This window comes from Crassostrea angulata, chromosome 6 (assembly GCF_025612915.1).
Source record: "Crassostrea angulata isolate pt1a10 chromosome 6, ASM2561291v2, whole genome shotgun sequence".
Classification (NCBI taxonomy): Eukaryota; Metazoa; Mollusca; class Bivalvia; order Ostreida; family Ostreidae; genus Magallana; species Magallana angulata.
The window spans coordinates 58,216,091-58,243,808 of NC_069116.1; the positions used below are offsets into that span (position 1 = coordinate 58,216,091).

General features: G+C 34.0%; 2 protein-coding genes across 2 annotated transcripts; both read left to right on the forward strand.

The window, feature by feature from the left end:
* The first annotated feature begins 733 nt into the window (after positions 1-733).
* LOC128187815 (uncharacterized) lies at positions 734-17,348 on the forward strand. The gene is made up of 13 exons (XM_052858423.1): positions 734-1,268; positions 2,660-2,705; positions 3,384-3,784; positions 4,767-4,999; positions 5,331-5,763; positions 6,668-6,778; positions 12,169-12,227; positions 12,359-12,503; positions 12,596-12,722; positions 12,893-13,078; positions 13,329-13,410; positions 16,287-16,427; positions 16,934-17,348. The coding sequence occupies exons 1-13, from the start codon at positions 1,211-1,213 to the stop codon at positions 17,102-17,104; spliced, it is 2,193 nt and encodes a 730-aa protein (XP_052714383.1). The 5' UTR covers positions 734-1,210; the 3' UTR covers positions 17,105-17,348.
* Positions 17,349-23,667: 6,319 nt separating this feature from the next.
* Positions 23,668-25,875, forward strand: LOC128187811 (uncharacterized). Its single transcript, XM_052858419.1, has 4 exons — positions 23,668-23,683; positions 23,839-23,986; positions 24,071-24,221; positions 25,779-25,875. Exons 2-4 carry the CDS (start codon positions 23,840-23,842, stop codon positions 25,838-25,840), a joined length of 360 nt encoding a protein of 119 aa, XP_052714379.1. The 5' UTR covers positions 23,668-23,683; position 23,839; the 3' UTR covers positions 25,841-25,875.
* Positions 25,876-27,718: the final 1,843 nt, after the last annotated feature.

Sequence of the window (27,718 nt, forward strand, 5' to 3'; positions counted from 1 at the left end):
TATATGTGAATTGATGACCGAGTGAAAAAGATTCCACAATGCCCATTGGTTAAACTTGGTTTAATCGTAAAATAAAATTTCTATAAATCTATAAACTTGGTTTAATCGTAAAATAAAATTTCTATAAATCTATTTAAAAACAACTGATATAAGTTTTAAAAAACCAACATTTCTAACTATATTCTGTGTAAAAAATATTTTACGAAACGGTCCGAAAAGGTATTGGTTCAAAAGGCAAATTCTAAGTATTGTATATATTCAAAAGTAACAAATCGATGTTATATTAAATATACATTGTTTTGAACGATGTTAAAAAAATGATCAGATGTGTTGATATAAATATTTCTCAATATTTTATCCGTTCTAAAATATACATTTTGCACGCTTCTACCCATCTTCTTCATTTCAAGAATAATTGTTTAGTCTCATCGTATTGCCGTCACTAGTTGTAAGTTCTGTTGGTGACGCCAGGGCCTGTGGCTGAATTTATTATAAATCATCTCAAAAAGACGATTAACGTGGATTATAAAAATGATTAAGTTAGATTGGACATTTTTGTATGTACTATACACAAGTTTATTGATTCTTAACCTCTAGCTTTAATTCTCGTGGTAAAGTAATAATCTCCAGGAACGCCCACGTGGGTGTCACCCCTACAGCTGTTTATTCAACATTGCAAAGTTCTAGAAAAACTTATAAGCATACCAAAGTTTTAATCCAGCGAGAACATTCTATATTTATAAGGTAGACAGACTATTTTATCAGGCTGGAAGGCTTGAATATATCGCTGTGATCAGGAGGGTGATTGACTTGCAAAACGGAGAATCGGTGCCAAACTTTCTGAAGTCAATGTACGTTTCCCCGAGCAATGAAATCATACGGCTTTACTGATTTTCCCATCGTTTGCGCCTTTAACCTCTGGTCTGTTGATCGTACGCCGTGTAATCAAGTATACACCGGTAAATATAAGGGTGCAATGCTTGTCCATGGATGAGTGCGCAACGAAAACGACACTGGGGGATTAGGACGACCCATTCTCTTTAACTCTGTCGACGTAATCCAGGTCATTCCGGGTTGTCCCGAGGATTTCGGCGATTGCGATATCTGGACGTGGTCGTTCTATGGGAATTCCTGGGCTATTTTAAACAGCCGTTGTACACGGTTAGCCCCATGTCTGTGTTGCTACAGTTCGGATACTTGCTACAGTGAAATGGACCAGGAGGATCAGAGAAGAGAGTTCTGCGAAAACTCCGAAATACTAGCACCAGGTAGGTCACGTGCTTCTGAAAATTGTCTACTGTAGTTAAAGAGGTTATTAATTATGACATATTTGGTGTCCGATCGATATACTCTGGACTGCGATAATTTTGCTGATAACAACCTCCACATTATTGTTATGAAATATTACATTAAGATTTAAATGTCATATGACAATCATGAATGTCAACCTTGTGTAGTATTCTAATCATTGGTACGTGTTAACAATCGGCGTTTTAGAACCTTAAACCAATAGGGTCTCGATTGATTAATACAAAAACTGAAGACCCTTAATATTGTACAACGAAGTGAATTAAGTTTAAACGCAAATGCAGTTTTGTTTGCCGTGTTTAATAGTGTATTCAAATGTAAATAATGTACTTATAGTCAGTACTTATAGAACTATCTACCAAACTGAGCGAGTCGAGAGGACTGTTGTTATCATGTGTTTACTTGTCACTTTGGGGTGTCCAGAAAATTAATGACAGAACAACTTTCGTTATTGGGAAACTTTATTAAATCAGTAACTTCGGTAGATAATAGAATGAACTTCGAGGCAACCTTAACTTGTGTTGTACATTGTTGCTACATCAGAATGTGTAGACTTGTAGGTTAGATTACATGTAATTTTTTCACCTCTATATTCCTCGGACAAAGTAATAAAGGATATATAATTTGTAATTCAAAAAACATATCTTATAGAAACAAAAACTGTTTATGAAATCCTTTGGTTTTAGAAAACAAAATTTAAGTAAATTCCGACCTGACACAGAACATGATATTTGACTGAATGAGATGATTAAATGAATTTGTAATTGGTCCGATATAATCTCTAGAAAAAGTCGTATGTATGAATCATATACAGTAACTTAAAATAAGTTAAACATAAATTTACCCGTATATTGAAAAACAAACCTATATATGTACATGTGTTTTAAAGAAATTTCTTCGCTTATCAGGTAATTGATGTATTTAAGAAATAACAAACATAAACAATGATTACTAGTATTCAATTAAGACAAACAAATCAATTTAGTTATCAACTGAGGGTTTTATTCAAGTATCAAAAGATATGAGGCAATAAAATTGAATCTTCCTTATAATTGCAAATTATTCAATGGCGAGTGAAATATTGATATTATTCAGATATACGTATATCTGAGTACAATGTACGTCATATGGTAATAATCATGAGGTAACGACACATACTGCCACGCCCTTTTGACCGAAGGTTGAAATGGAACTTAGCATATCTATAAACTAAATCAGTTATTTTTTTTAACTTTAAACATGGACACAATCGAGAATAAATAGTTCCTATATAAGAACAAATTCTCATAAGATACCAATAATATTCAAATAAAAAAAATTGTCCCATAATATAACGGTTTTTGTGTTGTAGAATCAGAACAAGATGGATATAAAGCAATCAAGAAAACTCTGTCCGTGTAAGTATACTGGTACACACACCTGCTAAATTAAAGATCCGTGTATTCTGAGAAATATCTATGTAAATTATAATGATTTGAAGTTTTGAAAGTTCTTCTTAAATTATTCTATATAGAATTTAGTTGTTATCTAAACCGTTTGCCAATTTTCTACTATTACACTGATTAATTATTTAATAATTTTTATAGTATGTGTAAAAACATCACAAAAGCAGTAGACAATTGAAATTATTTCTTACAAATAAAAGTATATCTTGCACTAGTAGAATAGAGTCAATAGACAGAGGTTTGCCTTCTTTACGCATTGTTAAATGACCTAAATTCATATCTGAAGATCTAACTTTAAAAAAATCGATAGGCTAAGAATTAAACTTTGGAAAGCTGATACGTGCAAATTGTATGAGGTAAAATTTTAAGCAAACATTAACAAGCAAACAATCGGGGATGGTTTCACGTGAGGTGTATTTTATTTCCCACTAATTATCAGCTTTATCAAAATGCAAAGGTAACGCGATATTCAACTACGGTAAATATATATATATATAACGTACAATACATCAGCATTATCAGCATTTCTATTTAATGCGGATGGATTAGTTTTACCTATTGACAAATGTGTAATACAAATATCTTATGAAATGAGAACATATAAAATCAGTTTGTGTTCTGTTCTGGCAGTTTGATTGGACACAAATCTAAAAACAGAAAACTCAAAGAAAAACCACATGTCCAATCTCAGAGAGATGAAGACTCCGGGGCTTTCACCTCAGATTACAAATATAAAAGAGAGTCTCGTCCAATGCAAGAGACCAGTGAACCGGCCTGGGTCTACCCACAGTCCTCTTGTCCACCACGTGACCCGGCCCCCCTCCCTTCCTCTGCGGACAACACCTACCGTTTTTGTCACGAGACACGTGGGTTTGCCGTTCTAATCATCAACAGCAAGTTCGACGACCAGGCTAAAAGGGAGAATGCTGTCTGGGACGAATATTACATGTACAAGATGTTTAAAGAACTGAATTTTGACGTTTATATTCTAAGGAACCTTGCATCAAAAGAACTCTTGGAGAAAATGAAAGGTACACATGTATCGATATCATGTCCCTTCATTATAAACACACGACTATTGAATTGTAATATCATGTTGATAAAATGGCGGTAAACGTGCACTCAAAAATGCTTTCCTTTTGAAAAAAACACTCCTTCAAGCCCTTGTATATATGAATATGCATAATATAAATACTCTCTTCTTAGAACATGCAATCTTGTAATAGAGTACCGGCATTAAGCCGTAAGCAAGAAATTGAAAAGATATAAAAAAAAATCAAAATTTATCCTAATGATACTAGTACCAGTATTTTGATAAACATGGATGGAGTTATAGATCGTATGAGGAGATCTGTACATTGTTAATTTACTAAAACAATTATATTTAATCGCACTGCGTCGTCGCAAAGATTTTTCACCGCGAACTAGTCTTTTTCGCCGCGAACTAGTCTTAACTTGTTCATATACTAATTAACAACAGTGGTTTCATAGCAACTTGTCGCTGTGAACAGTTTATAGGATGTTAATCCAGGAATAATGTAGTCGCGAAAAAAGTTCGTATATAGTACAAATACCAAAATGTACGAGTACTAGTATATAATTATTCTTCATCGATATCCCCATCGCAGAATATATCATTAATAAATATGTTAATCTCCCTTTATAAACACAAAATTACTTTGCATATGAATATATAAAAATCAAAAATAAAAACTTGAATTTATATAACCGTGAAGAGGTCCCTTCTGCCTTACATTAAGAGAGTAACTGTATAAAGTCAAAGCTTGTTAACTTAAACTCAATGGGACCGAAAAAAACTTCGAGGTATCCAAGTAATTGAGATATCCAGTGTCAAATGCTTTAGGAATAAGGAGTTTGGACTTCCAAATCACTTCGACATATCTATGGTATTCGAGATATTAGTGTTCGAGATTGCAAAATTCAACTGTTTGTATATTGGTGTTCATTTTCTAGCTTACCAATGTTTACAGTATTGAGTGTGTTGTTTTGTAGCAATACGGGATGCTGTCAGTGCGGAGTCTGACTGCTTCGCCTGTGTGATTAGTTCTCACGGGATGGAGGGTAAAGTTAGCCCCGTCCACCCCCAGGTCGAGAAATCGTTTATCAGGATAGAGCACTTCACCTACACCAGGGACGGGGTGGTCAGAACCAACGAGCTCCTGGAGCTGTTCAATGACCGGAACTGTCGACATCTCAAGGGGAAGCCAAAGATGTTCTTCATTCAGGTGAGACAAAACAGAACCTAATGGGACTGTCAGCTGTTACATATGTATATACAGTAAAACACGCTTATAGCGAAGTGATAAGGACGAATTATTTGTATTCGATACAAATGAAATTCGTAATATACGATAAGTAAGTGTAAGGGTGAGTAAACTGACTTCGCTCCAATCATGAATTTATTGAAAACCGTTCCTCACCATTATTAAGAGAGAGAATTACAGTCCGAGCTTCGACTTCAGACGAAGCTACGCTACATACGGTGTATGTAAATATACACTTAAATTGAATTAAGCATGGCGATATATTGATGAGTAATGCCTTTGATCATTGCAGGCCTGTAGGAGCCGCCTCGATGTGCAGAAACCAGACGAAGTAGATATGGGCGTGGAGGTCCGTCTGATGGAGACTAAAGCAACCACATCAGCCGGTTCTCCAGCAAGATTCTTTACAAGAGGCGATGTGGTCGGGAATTATGACGATTACTCGGGTCGACGACCTGAGGAATTCCGGAGAAACTTCACTGCAGCTACTCTTGACCCTTTGTATGAAAACTACCAAGTTTATGGACTATCCCGCCAGTATCCCGGATACTACCAGGAACACCAAGTCCATGTCCAGGCATCTCTACAGAGGCAGGAACCAGCTCGAACCGGGACTTATAAATCCAAACCTACCGAGCCCGAGCCCGAGCCCGAATCCGAGCCCACTGAGGTTTTCCAGATCCCGTGCTACAATGACTACCTGGTTATGTTTTCTTCCCCAGCAGGTAATATAAAATGGTCTAAAGGCGTACTTATTATACCTGAAAAATAGTTCATCAAATAAAGACAAAATTTATAAAACCCCTCTCTATTAATATCAGAATTGTAAAGTTCCATTAAAACGTTCAAAGTTCAACAAAATGTTAAAAGACAAGATGAAGAAGATGGGGGAATAAGATGGCGCAAATGCCCGTTCGGTTTAGTAGTGAAATACAATTTTGAATTTAGTTTTTCCCAATTAAATCTATCTAAATATATTATAATACAAGTTTGCAAAAGCACAGTTTCTAACTATATTCAGTTTTTTAATATATTTAACAAAAGATAAGAAAAAAATTATTGCCTGAAATTTTGGTGGTATCGAACCCATATCATAAAAACCCAAGGTATATAAGGTTAGCTTATGTAAGATACTCTAACCACTGAGCCATTTCAAACACAACTACATAGGCTGTTTAAATATCATGTGTGACTTTGACAACGGATTTGCGGACTTGCATTATTCTTTCAAAACGTTCAATTGTTGGGATACTAAATGATATTTTTAATTTATAGTGGGACATCTCTCCATGTTTTTGTTGATTGAAATCGGTCTGTTTTCCAATAAACCTTATTTAGACTTTGAGAAAAATATGGAGCACAGACCCACATTATAACAGAAATTGCCTTGAAGTTCTAAAAAATGACAGTATTTGCAAGTTTTGATACGTATACGCCTGTTTGAGTCAACATATTCCAAGTATTGAACAAATTTATAGGCTAATAATCAATGATATATTAAACATATATTGTTTTTAATGATTTTTAAAAAAATAAATCGGTTTTATTGATATCATAATTTTTCAGTAGCTTGTCCGATCGTTTATGGGCATTTAACACGCCTTATCCACCCATATTCTTTCACTTCAGGAACTATTGCGTGGTCCGATTCCGGTAAAGGTGGTTGGCTGATGTACTGTCTGTACCATGTGTTACATGACGTCACTAACACAGACGATGACCTGCTGACGACATTGACACGTGTTTGCGGGAAGATGGCGCGGGATATGGAGACGTACTGTCCCAGCACCCCTCACTACGACAAAGCCAAGTCTGCGGCGTGTGTGTACCACCGACTGTCCAAGGACATATACCTACAACCTGTCTCCCATTTATGAGAAAGAGAGAGAGAGAGTAAGAGAGAGAGAGAGAGAAAGAGACAATGGAGAAATAAAGAGGAAATGCGATAGGAAGAGAGAAATAGAAAAAGAAAGATCGAAGGGTAAAAAGAGAGAGAGAGAGAGAGAGAGAGAGAGAGAGAGAGAGATAAGAGAGAGAGATAAGAGAAGAAAGAGATAAGAGAAGAAAGAGAGATTAAGGGAGAGTTTAACAAAAAAGCTTTATCGGACAATGATATGTCTCTAGGTAAATTGAAGGGTAAATTATACAAATTGTTCAACCATTTTGCAATGACGTGTTACCTCGGTTTTTGTTTGTTTCTTTTGACGTTTTGATGCATTTTTATAGTTGCTATTCTCCAATTAAATTGTTATAGATATGTATGATGATCAATTTTCGAACTTTATACGTAGTTCAATATATATATTAATAAATTTGATGAGCAATATTTTCAGATTTGATTATTCGAATATTATATATTTATTGCATGATGGTGAGGGAGAGATGACGATTTTTTCCCCAGGAAAAATCATATTTCCTGAGGGCAACGCCCGAGGGAAATATGATTTTTCTGGGGGAATAAATCTTCATATCTCCCTCACCGTTGCCCTCAGGAAATATGATTTTTCTTGGGGGAATAAATATTCATATCTCCCTCACCATCATGCAATACATTGTTTATTTCTCAGTATACCGAACGACGGGTGACTCCATACAAAACACCGGGTTTGATTGTTTTTTAACTCTTGTAAAGCAAAAACGAAGTGAATGTTTACCTGTTTCTTTCTATGTTAGTTTTCTGATACAAAAAGGATTTAAAATGTGATATAATCCGAATACTTCTTTTTAGAATTGTTTGATGACATTGTATGCTCATCGTCGGGATTTTTCATACGAAAATAGAATGAGAATTCACGTGGCTTTCAAATGGAAGGAATATGGTGGATACTATGACGATGACAGCGAAATATGAATTTTTATTGCCCTAGCATGTGATTTTCTAGAACCAATCATATAACGCGTTACATAGAATTATTATAATGAGCTCGAGGTACCATTCGGCATACAATAAGAAGGTAGCAACCTGCAGAAAAAAATACATAGCCCAAGCGCTGCCGGAAACAGGCACGTATCATCAGAGGGGTCCACTTTTTCTTGCAGCATCAACATTTTTAAAAATTTACATATAAAAAATTGAATTATCATGGAGTTGGCGCCCCCCCCCCCCCCACTTTTTGGGAGTAGGTAATAAAATTGATATGAAAATAAGGAAATGAGGGGTGAAATTGAAGTAATAAACCAATATACTACGCCAGCCCACCCCCCCCCCCCCCCCCCACCCACGGATTAGGATTTTGGAAAAGTAGGAATTCCCACCCCCCCCCCCTTTTTTTTTTTTTTTTTTTTTTTTTTTTTTTTGCTTGTCAAGAATACGTGCCTAGGAAAGGTCAGAGAAGACGTGATTGCATGTATACTCGGTCTGTAAGGAGTGTAGCATTTCTGAGTATTATATCAGTCGATATTGAAATACGAAAAAAGCACCAACTACAAGTTTAGTTCAATATGAAGAGCTGGACCATGCATTTATGTATACGGGAAACAAGTGTGAATAGAATATGCCATCGAGTCGTGATTGCTATGGAATTTTTAACTTAACACAGATAAAAGAGGTCGGATATATGAACAAAATTTACAAATTAAAAAAAAAGAGAAATATATAATAAATAAATGTATAAAAATAATGGAGAGGTAGCAAAGAAGAGGGAGCATTAAAGTTATAGTCAAGGATCTTACTTATCAAGGATCTCATAATTTGTTCAATTTATGATAAACATGCTAAATTCTTACCTTTTTTTTTATTTACATTGCAGGCACGTATTGGATAGTTACATTTGTCTAACTTGCTGAGATAAACTTTTGAACACTGAGTCTACGCCAAAATTTAACTGAGCGCCACAAGTTGTCTTTCTTTAGACCGGAGAAAATTAGCTCCATCGTGCACAGCTTTATCTACATTTTAAACTTGAAAGATCCGGTTTAAGAGAATGAAAAACAACTATTTACTTATTTAGATTTCTTCGACAAATCAAGAAGTTTTTTTTTTTAGAGCAAGGGCAAGTAAGTTTCGTTCTTTTAAAATATATAATCCTTACATGTGTCTAACTTGCTGAGATAAATTTTTGAACGCTGAGTAAACGCTGAAATTTAACTGAGCGCCACAAGTTGTCTTTCTTGTTTTTCAATTTTGATAAAAGAAATCTTAATAAATTTGAAGGTTCTAATTCAATATTGCACGTGATTTTTGAACAATAAAAAACATTGTGCGTAAAATGCATACAAAATAAGGAAAAATCATGCTCAAATTCGCAAAGCAAGCTAAAATCGTATCAGAATATGTAAAACAGTATTTCTTTTTCTCTAGCAATTTATTTATATGGGATAGAGAACCTTTTCATGGTCACTGCGCTCGCTCAAACGGTTACACCTATAGAAAGCGAAACGAGCTCTATAGACAATTAAAATAAATTTTGGATCCTCGTAAGAGGATATTAATTATAACAGTAACGAAAATGTTAAGTGTAGGGAAGGATGTGAAATAATGCGTAAATTACATGAACACAGTCTGAAATTCTCAAACTTTTTTTCATTCATGAAAAACCCCAGGCAGGTAGAATATTCAGAATAGTAAAGTTGCATGGTCCGATTATTTCGCGAAGGACTACAGCATCAATTTAAAGCTGCATGGTATAACGTTTTTTTTTTATATTACAGTATCAAATTTAATTGTCCATAAAAACCAATTATCCTAGAAAGTTAGAACCATTTGAACAAGAGCTTGGACTTTGGGTAGTTGTGTCAAACAACAATGTGACACAGGCCTGTCTATTTCCTAGTGGGCCACTCAGCCATGGCTCTTTGAAATTAACAAGATTTGTCTGGCTTTTGAGTTAATACTACGCAATCGATGCATATTTCGCTTGAAAACGCATCATTTTAAACTTGTTTTGACGGATGGAAAAGATAGCTACACCCCACTGAAAGTCCAAGGTATTGTTAAAAGGGTTCTATATACATTTGCCTTTTTACACCAGCAGAATCGGTCTCCTTTCGAAGTAAGATATTTTCAAAGTAAATAAAATACAATGTAGTTTCTTTGTGAGCATACGAACAGTAATGAGAATGTTGAGAAAAGTTTGGTATCGTCCCCCGAATGTTTGGGTTTATTCAACCCGCATATTATGCATCGATTGTCAACAAAGCAAACTTCAGAAATATTAGTTAACAAAATGAAATGTACACACTCAGGTTACAATCATAGCCGTATCGACATCAGGGGTGAATTTAAATATCAGGTGAAATAACGTAGTACCCTTTTGTGTTGCTTGTTTTGGTAACAATTTTGTACATCATTGGACATCATTTTTTTTCATTGAAATATGACTTAATTGACCAGGAAAACTACTGCAATGCTATTTATTATATACATACTTAGAATAACCATCGTTTAAAAGCGAGATAATCGGACCAAGCAGCTTGTGAAATAAAATATAAGTACAGTTCACAGTCAGATTACGAACACTCACTAGCTCTCTTTTGCTTTTGTCGAGTACATTGTAAAACTATTATAAAAAGAAAAAGTTGACACTTTTCATTGTAGTAACTTTTAATCTTCAAAGTGTGAAATAATAAATTTGCATCAAAATTAATTCGGTAATGTCCCATTTGTCATAAGATAAATACTACGGAAAACCCCCCAAGTAGGTCTTTTAAGGAAATACACATACCAATCTGCAAGAATAAAACCCAATATTATTTCTTCCTTTACAAGTTCAATTTTCTACCAAAAAGGAATTGAATTGAACATGATATCCCCACAATGTCAGTAGCTTTGAGTCCACACATGGCCGTTCTCCCCTCCCCCTACACACACCTCTGTGGCCCTAAGTGGACCCAACCCATGAGATTGTCAGGATGACTGTATGACATATTTATTTCCAATTTTAAAAATGTGAACATTAGACTGAGTATCCCAATTTTTTTTTTAAAGAATCCCAAAAATGGCTGCCGTGAAATTTGTTCTAAGTATAATAGCAACAGTTGTCTTTGCTGTAGTCATGAAAAAACTTGCCACGGTATGGTAAGAACTTTATAACTATTTTTCAAAAAATTGTTTTTGTAACCTGCTTTGTTTCGGACAGGATTAGCATGATCACGGTTTAAATCACAGTTTTATAGACGTATTATTTTTAATATATGTGAGAAATTCAGTAAGTTTGCATATTAAATTAATGCTCATTTCAGTGTTCTAAAGATATTTCATTGCCTTTGATTTATGTAGGGATGTGTTCAGGAGTCCTGTGATAGCTGTACATGCTCCTGGCCCTTGTATCAGGCTGGAAGGTGCAGGTATGTTTAGGGGGATCTGGTGGTGAAAGAACTGAAGGTTAGAAGAAGAAGAAGAAGAAGAAGAAGAAGAAGAGAGAGAGAGAGAGAGAGAGAGAGAGAGAGAGAGAGAGAGAGAGAGAGAGAGAGAGAGAGAGAGAGAGGTGAGGTTATGAATGTATGATGCTCCTGGCCCATGTATCAGGCTGGAAGGTGCAGGTATGTTTAGTGGGATCTGGTGGTAAAAGAACTGAAGGTTAGAAGAAGAAGGAGAGAGAGAGAGAGAGAGAGAGAGAGAGAGAGAGGAGGAGAGAGAGAGAGAGAGAGAGAGAGAGAGAGAGAGAGAGAGAGAGAGAGAGAGAGAGAGAGAGGAGGTAGGTGAGGTTATGAATGTATGATGCTCCTGGCCCATGTATTAGGCTGGAAGGTGCAGGTATGTTTAGTGGGATCTGGTGGTAAAAGAACTGAAGGTTAGAAGAAGAAGGAGAGAGAGAGAGAGAGAGAGAGAGAGAGAGAGAGAGAGAGAGAGAGAGAGAGAGAGAGAGGTAGGTGAGGTTATGAATGTATGATGCTCCTGGCCCATGTATCAGGCTGGAAGGTGCAGGTATGTTTAGGGGATATGGTGGTGAAAGAACTGAAGGTTAGAAGAAGAAGAAGAAGAAGAAGAAGAAGAAGAAGAAGAGAGAGAGAGAGAGAGAGAGAGAGAGAGAGAGAGAGAGAGAGAGAGAGGTGTGAGGTGAGGTTATGAATGTATGATTGTACAGTCAAACCTTATTATGTTAAACTTATAGGCATAGTCTTTGAAAAACTTATGTGCAAGATTCTGAAGTTCAACATTATTTACAATTTTAATACAATACTTTATGTAGAGGGAGGATCTGAAGATTTGACAGCTCTGCCAGATGGAAGAGTGTTCATTTCAAGTGGGGTGAGAGAACTTTCTCTAAAAACAAAGCCTCTTAGTCATTCTTTTAATCTTATGTTGAAAAGAAGAACAATTTGTGCGAATTCCCTATTGAGTGTCAGTTGGCAGTTAGTTAATAATTTTATCATCATCAGGTCATTTCAAGTGAGAAAGGGAAAATACTCCTGATGGATTTCTTAGATCCCACTCACAAGATCAAAGAACTTCAGCTACAGAGTGACCAGAATATGTCAGATGCTCATTATCACGGACTCTCAGTTTGGCAGGATAATGAAAAAGGTAAGTGAAAGAAAAGTGTGGAAAAACTCTCACAAAATCTCAAGCAAGACAATTGGAATGTTACTTCTAATATTGTGTTTCGTTGGGATCAGGAGGGCTTACATTAGCTGTAATAATGCACCGTTCCTCTGGAGAAGACACAGTCGAAATGTTCAAGTTTGATGAGAAGAAACAAATCTTGATCCACAGTAAAACAGTCAGAGATCCTCTGTTCTATGAGTAGGTACTTTTAAATGTATCGCTCAAGTTTACAATGTGACTCAAACCCAAGACCTTACTGTTACTCTTGCCACAATGCTGGAAGTAATGATATTTGACTTTGAACATGTATTGGAAAGTTTTGAATGTGAAACAGTTCCTTACAATATAATTGCATTCAACTCTGCCAGGTTAAATGACCTTGTGCTGGTCAGCGAGAACCAGTTTTATGTCACCTGTTCACTGAAGTGGTCACTGCTGGAGTTATTTCTACACCTCAGGTTTGGGGAGGTCCTGTTTTATGATGGCTCTAGGGTGAGAGTTGCGGCAGGGGGACATATTTTTGCCAATGGTATCAACATTTCTCCAGACCACAGGTTCATTGTTCTTTGAAAAATAACAGATTTTTTTATGTTTAAGTGAAAGCTTTGGGTAGATGAAAATTTAGTCTCTGTCCCAAAAGGTGGGGTATTGGAACTTTATTGTATCTAAAATTATCATGGATTTGCTAAATGTTTTTAAAAAATGTTCCATAACCATAACTTCAAGGCATTATCAATTTTAAACTATATTCTCAGATGGAATATAGGAAAATGCCAGTAATTTCCAACTTTTCATTGCTTTTAGGCATGTATATGTGGCTGAGTTATTGGAGAAAGATATATTAGTTTATGAAAGGCAAGGTGACAACAGTTTAGTTCTTAAACAGGTATTTAAATTGTACCACTTACATGTACATTTCTAGGTGCTTGGTATCACTTGCATGCCACAAATCGATTCTTCCTAAGTATCCTTTGTCACTACTTCTAGGAGAATAATTAAAGACCTGTATTGACCAATAAACACTATAACTACATTATTGTTACATGCCTTAAATAACCTAGCTCAACACTAAGTATAAAAATTCATCTACTGCAACCCTCTAGTATAAACAATTCATCTACTTTTTTACACTGAATACAAACAATACATCTACCCTAACACCGGATACAAACAACTCATCTAACTTAACACTGAATACAAACAACTCATCTAACTTAACACTGAATACAAACAACTAATCTAACTTAACACCGGATACAAACAACTCATCTAACTTAACACTGAATACAAACAATTTCACTACATTAACACTTAATACAAACAATTTGTCTACCCTAACACTGAATACAAACAACTCATCTAACTTAACACTGAATACAAACAACTCATCTAACTTAACACTGAATACAAACAACTCATCTAACTTAACACCGGATACAAACATTTCATCTAACTTAACACCGGAAACAAACAACTCATCTAACTTAACACTGAATACAAACAACTCATCTAACTTAACATCGGATACAAACGCAATTTGTCAAACTTAACACTGAATACAAACAATTTGTCTACCCTAACACCGGATACAAACAACTCATCTAACTTAACACTGAATACAAACAACTCATATAACTTAACACTGGAAACAAACAACTCATATAACTTAACACTGGAAACAAACAACTCATCTAACTTAACACTGAATACAAACAACTCATCTAACTTAACATCGGATACAAACGCAATTTGTCAAACTTAACACTGAATACAAACAATTTGTCTACCCTAACACCAGATACAAACAACTCATCTTACTTAACACTGAATACAAACAACTCATCTAACTTAACACTGAATACAAACAACTCATATAACTTAACACTGGAAACAAACAACTCATCTAACTTAACACTGGAAACAAACAACTCATCTAACTTAACACTGAATACAAACAACTCATATAACTTAACACTGGAAACAAACAACTCATCTAACTTATGCCTGGATACAAACAACTCATCTAACTTAACACCGGATACAAACAACTCATCTAACTTAATACTGGATACAGACAATTTGTCTAACTTAACACTTAATACAAACAATTCATATACTTCATTACTGAATATCTACCTTAACATTGAAAGAAAACAATTTGTCTACCTCAACACCGGATACAAACAACTCATCTAACTTAACACTGGAAACAAACAACTCATCTTACTTAACACTGAATACAAACAACTCATCTAACTTAACACTGAATACAAACAACTCATCTAACCTAACACCGGATACAAACAACACATCTGACTCAACACCGGATACAAACAACTCATCTAACTTAACACTGGAAACAAACAACTCATCTTACTTAACACTGAATACAAACAACTCATCTAACTTAACACTGAATACAAACAACTCATCTAACCTAACACCGGATACAAACAACACATCTGACTCAACACCGGATACAAACAACTCATCTAACTTAACACTGAATACAAACAACTCATCTAACTTAACACTGAATACAAACAACTCATCTTACTTAACACCGGATACAAACAACTCATCTAACTTAACACTGAATACAAACAACTCATCTAACTTAACACTTAATACAAACAACTCATCTAACTTAACACTGAATACAAACAACTCATCTAACTTAACACTTAATACAAACAATTTGTCTACCCTAACACCAGATACAAACAACTCATCTAACTTAACACTGAATACAAACAACTCATATAACTTAACACTGGAAACAAACAACTCATCTAACTTAACACTGGATACAAACAACTCATCTAACTTAACACCGGATACAAACAACTCATCTAACTTAACACTGGATACAGACAATTTGTCTAACTTAACACTTAATACAAACAATTCATATACTTCATTACTGAATATCTACCTTAACATTGAAAGAAAACAATTTGTCTACCTCAACACCGGATACAAACAACTCATCTAACTTAACACTGGAAACAAACAACTCATCTTACTTAACACTGAATACAAACAACTCATCTAACTTAACACCGGATACAAACAACTCATCTAACTTAACACCGGATACAGACAATTTGTCTAACTTAACACTTAATACAAACAATTCATATACTTCATTACTGAATATCTACCTTAACATTGAAAGAAAACAATTTGTTTACCTCAACACTGAAAACAGACATTTTAACTACATTAACATAAATGGAAACAATTTAACTAACTCAATGTAAAATAGAAATAATTTTTCTATTTTAACACTGAATACAAACTGTTCATCTACCTCAACACTGAATACAAACAAATCATTTACCTTAACCAACACATCTTTTTCAACACTTTATATGCACAACATTAAAACCATACAATTCACTTCCTCAGTACACAAAGCAATGAACTGATTCACCTTACATGCAACACTTTGTGCTTTATAATTAAAGTCAACATTAATTTACCTAAAACCTGACTACATCAACACAATACTTGCCTAGCACTTTTTAATTGCAACACTACAAAAAAAAAATACAATGCCAAAATACTATTTCTAAAATAGTACATCAATATTTCTTGTGAACAGTGGTAAACAATCACAGAATAAGATCATAAATTATGGGGATAAGTTTAATGAGATTTAAGACATTTTTCTATCTTACATGTAGGTAAAATATGTCATAGTACATGTCATAACTATATTCAAGTTTGTTTTATACATAATGAATGAGATCTTTGTAGACTAAGTATGTGGACTCAGGAGTAGACAACATAGAGGTGGATCCTAAATCTGGGGACCTGTGGGTGGGGGCTCACCCCCGAATCGGTACCCTAATCTACTTCATGCATAGAGAAGGACAAGGGGCACCGTCGCCTTCTCAGGTATGTGACACAATAAGACAATGCTGAATTCTGAATTGATTGTAAATGTTTTAAAGATAGCTTGTACTTTAAGCTCAACTCTCAGCTTTGTTTTATGATATTTTGTATGGTGTCTGTCTGTTCATCCATCTGTAAACATTTTTACATTTTAAAATTTTTTTCAGAACAGCTTTTCGACTTTCAATCAGTTTTGATACAAAGAAACCTTTGGTGAAGGGCTTTCATATTTATTAAAAAAAGGAGGGCGGTTTATTGCCAAGTGGGGATGATAAATTGATAAAAACAAAATAGAGTGTTTTACAAGTCTACATCGCTTTAATTAAACAATATCAAAACTGTAAATAAGCATCATTCCTGGTATATATCATGGCAAATTCCATGTCAAAGATTCCCTGGTGTCCAAGAGAGCGTATTATTAGACGGCGACCAATGTCGGCTTCTTGGTTTGTCCAACGTAGATGCGCATGTGAGCAATGTTTACCATGGGTCTTTTGTCATTTGTTTAGGTTTTGAAGATAAAAACAGAGAAAGGAATGTTGAGAGATGTGATAGAGGTGTTCCTGGATGATGGGGGAGAGATCCCTGCGTCCTCTGTAGCAACGGTGTTTAAAAACAGGATGGTCATTGGGAGCGTAACATCCAACCCATTACTGTGTGACATCAAATACTCCAAGTGATGACCGCCATTATAGGAGAATTCCACGGCAGATTGATGGCGCAGAAGTGATTGTGTTAGTGTCAGATAGGAAAGAAAACGTTAATGGTTATTTTGCCCGCGATCTGAGAATATTTTATACAGTGAAGCCTACTAAAAGAAAATACTTTGCAGATGAACAGAAAGGAAACCATTATAATACAATTATTTAATGCTTGAACAGTCAATAGACTAGAATATTTTTCCCGAGGTGCAGGGAACAGCTCAGTATGATCTATTGCCCGCGGCCAACGGGCAATAGATCATACTGAGCTGTTCCCTGCACCAAGGGAAAAAATTCTGGTCTATTGACTGTTCAAGCATTAAATAATTGTTTTATTACCCAATTCCTTTTTTAGTTTTCGGGGTTTACAATTTGCATATTGCAGATGGTTTTCGTCCCATTATACAATATACTAAGATATTTTTTCATCTTTTACATGCACCAAACCTGTTGCATGCATTACCTTATATGAGGCTCTAAAACTGTTGATTATTTGATACTCCATTTTGATAACATTGAATATGGTTTCACCAAGTACTAAGAACAGCGTCTATGTAAAGGAATGTAAAGGAATATACATTCCCTGAGAACTATCAAAAGGATGAAACATTAACATATACGCGTTTTGAAATACTTTACCGGTCCATTAGATCACAGTCTATTGACCGGCGGTCCAATAGACCGAAGTCTATTGACCGGCAGTTCAAAATAGACGCAAATATTTAATCTGTTAATACAGTTTGACCCTTGCGTGTACGGGTTGACACTGCATTTGATGTCGGTCATTTATGAAATAGATACATCGACACATTGTTGACATTTACATAAGCAAACTTTAAGCCTACAATAATGCTATTAATTTCACTACACCTTGCTTATTTAGAATAATTTAACCGTGTCTCGGGACAAGCCTTCACCACAGTTAAAATTTCACCCATATACCCGTAATGTAGCCAAAAATTGCAGAATCGCTCCGAAACGATTTTGGAAGAAATTGATGAAGTTGCATTGAAAATAACAGTCAAATATTTTATAACAAACCATTTTGAGGCTGCAAATTTATACCTTTCATCTAAAAAATTTATTCATATTATTGAAGAATTCAACACTTTTTACGAACGTTTTTTATTCGCTTCAAATTTACACACCATGTTGACATTCGGAACTCTAGGGATTTTTCATACATAGTAAATGAAATGTGTTAGAGTTATTTACTGTATTTTCTTTGATGAACAGAATATGTAGCAAATTTCCAATAAAAATTTACACGTATTTGTATTATCGTTTTTTTAGTTTATCCATGCAAATGTGATATTGTGGAAACATGTAACAGTATTTATTGGTATAGATAGTTAAAAAATGAATAGCCCTACAATAAATAAAAACAATAAAGATATACGGCATAAAATAGTACAATAGGAATAAATTGCATTCAAGGGGAATAATTCTTTACATCAATCCATTATTGCGTTAGGTATTCGTGTATCTAAAAATAGGTTTACAATGGTATTCACCTATAATGTCTATAAAGACATCACTATATTATTCTAAATCATAAAATATAGTTAAACAAACCATTCTAAAGGATTGCGCTCTTGTACAGTATTATGACGCTATGGTATATACATGTATACTATCTGGTATGACAACTACAATTTATTGTTAAGTTTACATTAATAAACTTGTACTTCAATTGGTTTTTAGTTTTGTCTTCTTTGATTTTATTGGTTGATAGAGATTTCCCTCCAAATTCTTAGTGCTGGTTTGTTATATTTCTTTGTCATATCAAAGAGAATGGATGTTATAATTTGAAAGCTTACTGTTGAATTTTAACAAACTCTACCTATTGATAAATTTATATTACTAATTCATATAATTTTAATTTTAATAGTTCCACTTTGTAAACTTTACAATAATTTGTAGTTGCCATACCAGATACCAGATTGTATATAAACCATAGAGTCATAATACTGTACAATAGCACATTCCCTTAGAATGGTATGTTTATCTATATTTTATGATTTAGAATAATAAAGTGATGTCTTTATAGACATAAAAGATGAATATCATTGTGAACCTATTTTTAAATTCATGAATACATAACGTAATTCATACATGTATAATGGATTGATGTAAAGAGTTATTCCCCTTGAATGCAACTTATTCCTACTGTAATATTTTTATGCCATATATTTATATTGTTGTTATTTATTGTAGGGTTATTCATTTTTTACTATCTATACCAATAAATACTGGAGATGCCCAGAACCCGGACAGGCGTTTGATTTCTTTGACATACAACAACTAAAAACCCTCACGTGATTTAGCGTGAATGCAATGTGCATGCGCAAGATTATAGAATCCAAACAATCCAGATGATTTCCCCTGCATATTTTGAGCAATTTTCGTTATATATAAATTAACGAAGCTTGATTGAGAAAAAATAAAAACAAAATGGTAATCTTCATGTGCCAATGATGTTTCAAATATGTTAAACAAAATAGAGTACTCTTCTGATTAATCGGTATTGAAGGTCAACAATTCGAGTCTATTATTTTAATGTATTAGTATAGATGGCCTAGGACGTCTTTATGTGGGTGCAGCTATCTGAAAGGTGCTTCTTGCTATCAGTCATTACAAATGAATTGATCTCAAAAACTAGAGTATCATAAATGAAATTCATATGAATCCTCAAAGATCCAAGCAATTTTCCTATAATTTAACATTACCTTTCTATGCAATGTACACTTAATGTAAGATATAGCTGAACTGTCTGAACATATTTGAAAAATTTAATGCATGGTTGAAAAGAGGCTTCGTTTTCCTGTAAACATGCAGAACTAATTAATGAAAATCAAACTGCATTTTTACATTAGGGTTATGAAATTATGTATGTACATTTTAAAAAAAATGTTTAATAAGTGAATCTGATGCATAATTTCATGACTTGTATTGGTCATAATTTAATTTCATTTATGACGTAAACTACACATTGTTTTCATGAAGCATATTGCTCACTCTGTAAAATAGTGCGTGTAATAGAGTTTGTGGTACATGTTTTTGTAACGGTGTCAATTTTTTAAAATTTTTTTTAAAATTTAAATATTTTATTGTCCCAGACAACTTAAACATTTATTTGATGTCAGGGTTGGGAGGCCCTGAAGTCATCAAATTTACAATATTATTGTGAAAAAAGCTGTACATAGGACATTTTTGCATATACACACACATTCATCCAGAGTTTATGGTTGTGTACACAGAGTAACTATATATACTTAGATTGTTCGAGTTTAAAACAAAAGAAAAAAAACAGAAGTGGAAAAATATAGAGTCTAAATTTAAAAAAAACAGAGGACACTTCTTGAAGTACTAGGCTCTTTTCGATCTAAATCCTACTTTTTTAGTCACAATAAGATTTCAACTGCAAACATGCCCCCAAAGAACGGGTAAAAAGGCTGACGGACCCCTTGACGAATTTGTGAAAGGCAGAGACCAGGCATCGGTATCTCAGTGTCATATAATTGGTATTGAAAAACCTCTAACATGTGTTAGCCTACGTTTATTATCGTCCACTTTTGTGACTGGAACATGTTGCCTAAGATTAATTATACATAATTTTGAATGCTTGTTTGTCTTCCACCTCAGTGTCCTAGTATCTCATCCTTATATTGTTCCGCACAATGCTGGAAGGAATTTTTTCATTTACGATTGACTTTCAGCACGCTAGAATGTATGAATGTGTTTTTGTTTATGGGCTTGTACTAAATACTTTGATTGATAATGATTGAATTTAAGATTATATCCCTAAATTGTAGAGGGCTCCATGATGTTAAAAAACGAAAAGATGTGTTCAAATATTTGCGAGAACAAAAAGCATCCCTGTACTGTTTACAAGATACTCACTGTACTGAAAATGATAAAAGTGTTGTATATGCACAATGGGGCCTGGATTTTTTAATGAGCCCAGGTAATTCAAATTCAAGGGGTACACTGACTCTTACTAATAATAATTTCGAATATACTGTTTCAAAAGTTAAGTCAGATCCCAATGGAAATTATTTTGTCTCTAGTATACTTGTTGATCACAAATACTCTTTAACTATTGTAAACTTGTATGGTCCAAATAGAGATTCTCCAGATTTTTTTTAGAGAACTCTCTAATATTATTGAAGAATTCAGTGACGATTTTATAATTATGTGTGGGGATTGGAACCTTGCTCAAAACTTCAACCTAGACTGTCATAATTATCTTAAAGAAAATAATTTAAAAAATAAATTAGAAGTCATTAAGCTACCAGAAAAATTTAACTTGGTGGACCCATGGAGAATAAATAATCATTATGCAAGAACATATACATGGAGTAAAAAAACACCTATCAAACAAGCTACTGGATTAGATTTTTTTTAATATCTGAAGAGTTAATGTCACTTTTACATAGCGTAACTATCAATATTACCCGGTTATAGGACAGATCACTCTATTATTGAATTACAATTAAAATTTAACAATTTTACAACGGTGTAAAATTATTCTTAATTAATCATCATGTATATTTACTTCTCCGGACATTGTGTTAATTGCTGCAAATATTATTCTTATATTATAACAACTTAAATAACTTAATACCTCTTAAGCATTGAATGCCTAATTTTTGGATGTCGTTGGTCCTGTCGTCGGTCCTGTAACACACCAAGCGTTGCAGACAAATTGAATACCGCACGGTATGATAATTTGTCTGCACCGCTTGGTGTGTTACAGGACCGATGACATCCAAAAATAATAAGCATTCAGTGCTTATATTTATATTCATAATAATGGTTTTTTTTAATGAAATATATGTGTACTGTCGCTGTAAAGCCATTATATACTCTCTTAGTAAGGATATAAACATACATTGAACAGTAATTTTAAGGAGTACCGGGGGTAGATATAATTTAATGATTTTTTTTTTCATAAGTACATATAAAATTGGTTATGTAAGATTGAACGTTTCATTTAATTTTACAAAAATAAATATTCTCAAAACACGTGGGGACGTTTATATTTGTGCTCATGGCTCATGAATTATCAAAGTGTATTCATAGAAATTTGAACGTCGCAGATATAAGGGGAATATACACTGGGCAAAGTCACAGAACAGTTGATATTTCAATTGACGTCTTTGTATATTAGCATACATTATATCTTTCAACACTTTTAAGTTCATGTTACTAAAATGTCAGAAGTTACTTAACAGCGATTTGATAAATGATTTCTTTATATATCTTATATTATCCGTTCTTTGTGTTATTATTCCATTGTTAACTATGTATAATTGGGAATCGTAAACAATTGTCACTTAGATTCAAATCTTCCGTGCTGATACATCCCACATTCATGTAAAAGTAATTTCCAAGCTTGTCTAATTTAAAGTATTTTAAAACACTATATTGCTTGTTAACTTGTTGAGGTTTATCAAGTCTGGGTCCAACAACAAGAGGTCTAAACAACAAAATTCAAGTTACCAATTTTTTTACTGATTGATCGTAAGCATACTAACATGATCTGCTGCAGAGCCATGGTAAACTAGATGTGATTCCAAGATGCTTGCAAAGAGTAGGAATGAAGGGCTAAGGGAGATTTTGATAAGATTTCCCTACTTACGTCTGTATTAAACCTTGAAACCCTACTGTGGTCCTATTATCGATAAGAGTGCCATAATTTGAACAAATTACATGTAGAATCTATTCTAAACTACGACACGTTCTTATAAATATCGCCATTTTTTGTTTTTAAGAAAACTATCTTGATTGGGGTACAATGTTAAAAGTGTTTCGTCATTTATTTTGGTCAAGTTTATTTAAATTGGGAAAGTAATTCCAGAGAAGGTTTTCATAACACATACTGAAATCATATTAAAATCAAAGTGGCATGGTTGTGCACAACTATTTGTGCATACTCTTTTAAGCTCATTCTGACTGAGCTATTCTGATGAATTTCTGTGTCCGTCTGTCTGTAAAGCATCCTTAGGTAAAGGGAATTAAAGGCTGTTAAAACAAAATTATGGAATTTATGACAAAAAGTCTTCTGAGTAACGTATATTCTTATCAATCTTATTTATTCTGATATAAAAGTAAAAACAACAAAGATATACCTGGTATTGTAACTTGCAAGAAAGTAAAAGGAAAAAGGAAAGAATGGCAACTCATATCATCACATACATCATGAGAGAGTCAAATAGCTAATAAACTAAAATGTATTAAAGCATTCACCTGTCACTTGTTTGTCTTGCATTGAAGTTTGGTTCGATTTTGAATCACCCATATAAAAAAATTACAGAGGAGTGACACATCTGTGTGAATTGCAATATATGGCCCCATATCAAAGGTTTAGTGTTTGATTCGTTATCGAAGTCAAGCTGCAGTTTATTTAGCGAAAAGAACTATTGAGAACCAACAACAGACAATTATGCTGTAATTCATTTGCACAGATTTTGTCGATTTTTTCAGAAAATATGTATAAATATTCGTTTCAAAGCTACAATGTTGTAGAACTAGATAAGTGTTCACTACAGAGAGGTATGTTAGCTGATTGTGTCATGATATCAAGAGTAATGTATCGTAAAAAAGAATTTTAAAGTCATAATACCCCTCGAGCTTGTAGTATTAAATCTGTATAAAATGGAGTTGATAGTTTTACAATTTTAAACAGGTTGTAATTTTGTTTCCTTTAGAATGAAGCTTCCGCTTTTGCTTGTATTCCTGGGAATCACTTGGTGTCTTATTGGCGAATCAGAGGGATCGTGGTGGAGAAAACGGCGCTGTCGCAGAATCTGTATAGCTAAATATTGCCGAACGGTGTGTCTTGGAAAAAGAAGCGAAGTAAGTACATTTATAGTTCGTCAATTCGACCTGATGCAAAGACATCGATTTGGTATCAACTCATTCCCAATCCTCTCATGTTAGGTGTCTGGTAGTTCCCCACTACCTTGCGACTTTGCGGCCTGGGACAAGAACGGGGACGGCCATGTTGATTTGGAGGAGTTTTCTTCTATGGCCTATCCATTTGTCAAAGAGGGAGATTTGGCGTCAGTCTTTCAAGCTACTGACGCGGATGGTAAGTATATTAATGCTTGATTTAATCAAGTCGTCAAACTGAGTAAAGTCCACAATTCTTTAAAGGGATTTGGGCACGATTTGAGATCAAATTTTTTTTTTATTTCTTATGTATAAAATGGTTTACTGGTGCATTTTAAGTGATTGCCAAAAATATTTACTGTTAAAGTCAAGTTACAAGCGAGATACAGAGGTAAGAATTGATTGTTATGTAAACAACGCACGAGTCTTATAGTTGTTAATTGAAAATGTAATGTAGAGAATTCCCCTTTCATAGACAAAATTACATGTAAAAAAACAATTTAACATTATATAAATAGTGCCTGTTTGCGAGGGTAACAGTTGAAATTGACACCCCGAGGAAACCATTGTCAACCGACGCGAACTGTTTGGGAGGGTAACAGTTGAAATTGACCCCCCGAGGAAACCATTGTCAACCGACGCGAAACCTCCCAAACAGGCACTATTTATTTTATTATACTGAATGTCTTAATTTTAGAGAATTTTTATATTGCTTTTATATAGAAATGACTTGAATTCTACGGCGAACCGTACGCGCATAATTTACGCGCATGTAACAATTCGTTGTGTTACCCGTTGCTAAGTGTGTTGCTAACGCTGAGGGTAATAGAACGGATTACCAACTGCGTCTAAACCAATCAGATTTCAGTATTTAACATGAAAGTATAATAATATTTAATATCTTCATAAATACTATTATCAACAAAATAAATACATTGTATACATTTGATTGAAACTTACACCAATACAACACATATGACAAAAATGACAATTTTCGAGCTTCGTTAACAAAACAAAGAACAATGAACTCTGTATCTTGCTTATAACTTGATATTTGACTTCCAAATTTTGATATTGCATTAAAAACTTCTATATCTATCAGTATAATCACTGAAAATGAAAAAAAATAAAATTTGAAAAAAGGCGACTAAGAACATTTTGTGTTTTTCTGGTATGTGAAATCATCAAACTTTTTAGTGACAACCAATTTCACAAAAAGTTATGCTTGCTTAAAGCCTATATGCTAGCTGTTTGTCTAAATCAATGCATTAAATGTTTGACAGGAAACTTAGCGGTATAGGTGAAAACCGTTTTAAAACCAGCTTGGACTTAGGGCAGTACGTGACAAACTCCAATTTGATGAAGGCAGGGTCTACTCATAGTTAACTGTCCAGTCATTTGCTAATAGATATGAATACATTGAACGCAATGACACTCGTCCGACTTCATCCAGGGATATATATTCCGTTGGACAGCGTCAATTGCACACAAAAGTGCATATCTTGGCAAAAAACTTTCCAGTTTTGGCAGTCTATGAATATTAATCAGTTTTTCTTAGCGAATCATAAGAAAGAAGGTCAATATTTGAAAGCTTGTTTTGATGAGCAACTAGATAGTAACATCCCACCGAAAGTCCAAGCTCTTGTTAGAATGGAACTAATTAATAGCTACTGTACATTTGCACTGATGCTAGATCTAAGGGATTTATTCGTTACTCTCGAAGATTTATAATATTCTCTTCTCTCTCTATTTGCAGGAAACCAACAGATTTCGAAGACAGAACTACACAAAGCTGAATTAATGTTTGAAAAATGTTAGATAATAGTTGATGCAAAAATAAATCACATACTGAAGCACTAGTCACGTGATTGTTCCAAACGATTGATATGTCTACATTTAAGGCAGCGTTTGTCCTCATAGAAGGTGATTATTTAACAAACCGTTAAGCCCAGCGTACATGTACTCTCAATACACATTTCAGTTTTCTGAATGTCCTGGTGTATGCACGAAATATCTCTCTCTCTCTCTCTCTCTCTCTCTCTCTCTCTCTCTCTCTCTCTCGCTCTCTCTCTCTCTCTCTCTCTCTCTCTCTCTCTCTCTCTCTGTCTCTGTGTCATGCAACGAATTGTAGTTGATACATCATGTATAATGTAGTCAATTATTCATCGCTTTTAATCCATAGCGTGTTTTTCATTTTACTAAAAATAACTCCACTGTTAAAACTGGTAACTGAATGTGGAGTTCATTCGTGCATTTATACTTATGAACAGGCAGGTACATGTATCAACTCGAAGGGAAAAAAGCTTGCCCCGTTCTTTTATGAATTTACAAACAAATGGGTTATAAAATACAATTGATTAAAAATAATAATGTACACTGAACATACAGATTGATGCTAATATTTCAGATGAAAATTTATTGATGTATTTATTTACAGAAACTTTATTGATGTATCTATTCTATACGTCCATGCTCAAATGTCCGATTGTCAGCCTTCAAGTCAACACATAATCAAAGTACTGAAGTACTGAAAGCTGGGTTCTTTTGATGTGTCAATATGCATATTGTGTAGTAAAGACTGAATTAAATTTCTTTTTCTCTCTTTCTCTCTCTCATGCTTTTAATGTCGGCAAAGCGTCAGAGAGCGACCAAATTTTGTGAGCGGCTATAAACAAAAATATGCCTGTCTAGTAGAAAAAAGTTCAACAGTTGCTGCCTTGAATTTTGCAACAAGCGTTATATATTCAATTCCCATTTCTTCAACGCGCAGCAAAGTAGTTCATGGAAATTCATGCGCATTGTACGTGTCCAAAAATGCATAGTCTTGTTTTCAAAACACATTATTAATAAGAAAACTAAAAAAGATATACAGATCTTTCAAAATGTGGCTCTTTGTATAACTATTTGGTATAGCGTAAGATTTTACTTTGACACTGTTTGGTTTTTTGTTTACTTTTGAAGTTGTGCTATTTATAGTTACATTGGCGATTTGCTTGCCTAAAGCCATGTCTCTGCTTTCAACAGAGCCCGGATAAAAACTGAATCGATATTAATTTTAGATTCAAGATGATTTTAAAAATGAAATTGGACCTTTCATCTATTGAAATAATGGTAAATTAACACAATCATAAATTTAAAAAAATTACAAAAAGTTCCACAAGTATGAAGATGTTTGTAAGGATCGAACCCACAAGATATGTCTGTTTAAAGCCATTTTTAAAAAAATGCCACAGGTATGAATTTTTTTATATGATGACGAACTGCGGACTTTTTGCAAATGTTATGTTACAAAAACACTCTTGTCTATCTATAATGGACCAAAGTTCCAAATTTTGACATCATTAAAATGTAAAACCTGAAAAATAGGGAGCATGCACATACCTACTCTTTAAATGATCGTCAGAAAAATTCTTTAAAAAACATTAGATAGATTGGAATGCATGGAATTATACACTATTTTATTGTCATAATACTCTGCTGAATTTAAGAGATTTTAAATATTCATTTAGAACTTCTACATTAGAACTATGATGTCGAATATCATTGAAAAGTGTTCATCAAAATATACATGTGTTCTAGTCTTTTTAAGTCTTTGTACATGTATACATTCACTGCCCAGGCCATGGGTTAGATGTTTGTTTATAAAACCTTATTAAATTATTATCTTAAAAAATTGGTATTCAAGTCAACAAAGCA

Coding starts and splice junctions, on each gene's coding strand:
- LOC128187815 (XM_052858423.1), top strand. CDS start 1,211: ATGGACCAGGAGGATCAGAGAAGAGAGTTCTGCGAAAACTCCGAAATA. Junction 1,269..2,659: donor CTCCGAAATACTAGCACCAG/GTAGGTCACGTG, acceptor TTTGTGTTGTAG/AATCAGAACAAGATGGATAT. Junction 5,764..6,667: donor TATGTTTTCTTCCCCAGCAG/GTAATATAAAAT, acceptor CTTTCACTTCAG/GAACTATTGCGTGGTCCGAT.
- LOC128187811 (XM_052858419.1), top strand. CDS start 23,840: ATGAAGCTTCCGCTTTTGCTTGTATTCCTGGGAATCACTTGGTGTCTT. Junction 23,987..24,070: donor GTCTTGGAAAAAGAAGCGAA/GTAAGTACATTT, acceptor CTCTCATGTTAG/GTGTCTGGTAGTTCCCCACT. Junction 24,222..25,778: donor TCAAGCTACTGACGCGGATG/GTAAGTATATTA, acceptor CTCTATTTGCAG/GAAACCAACAGATTTCGAAG.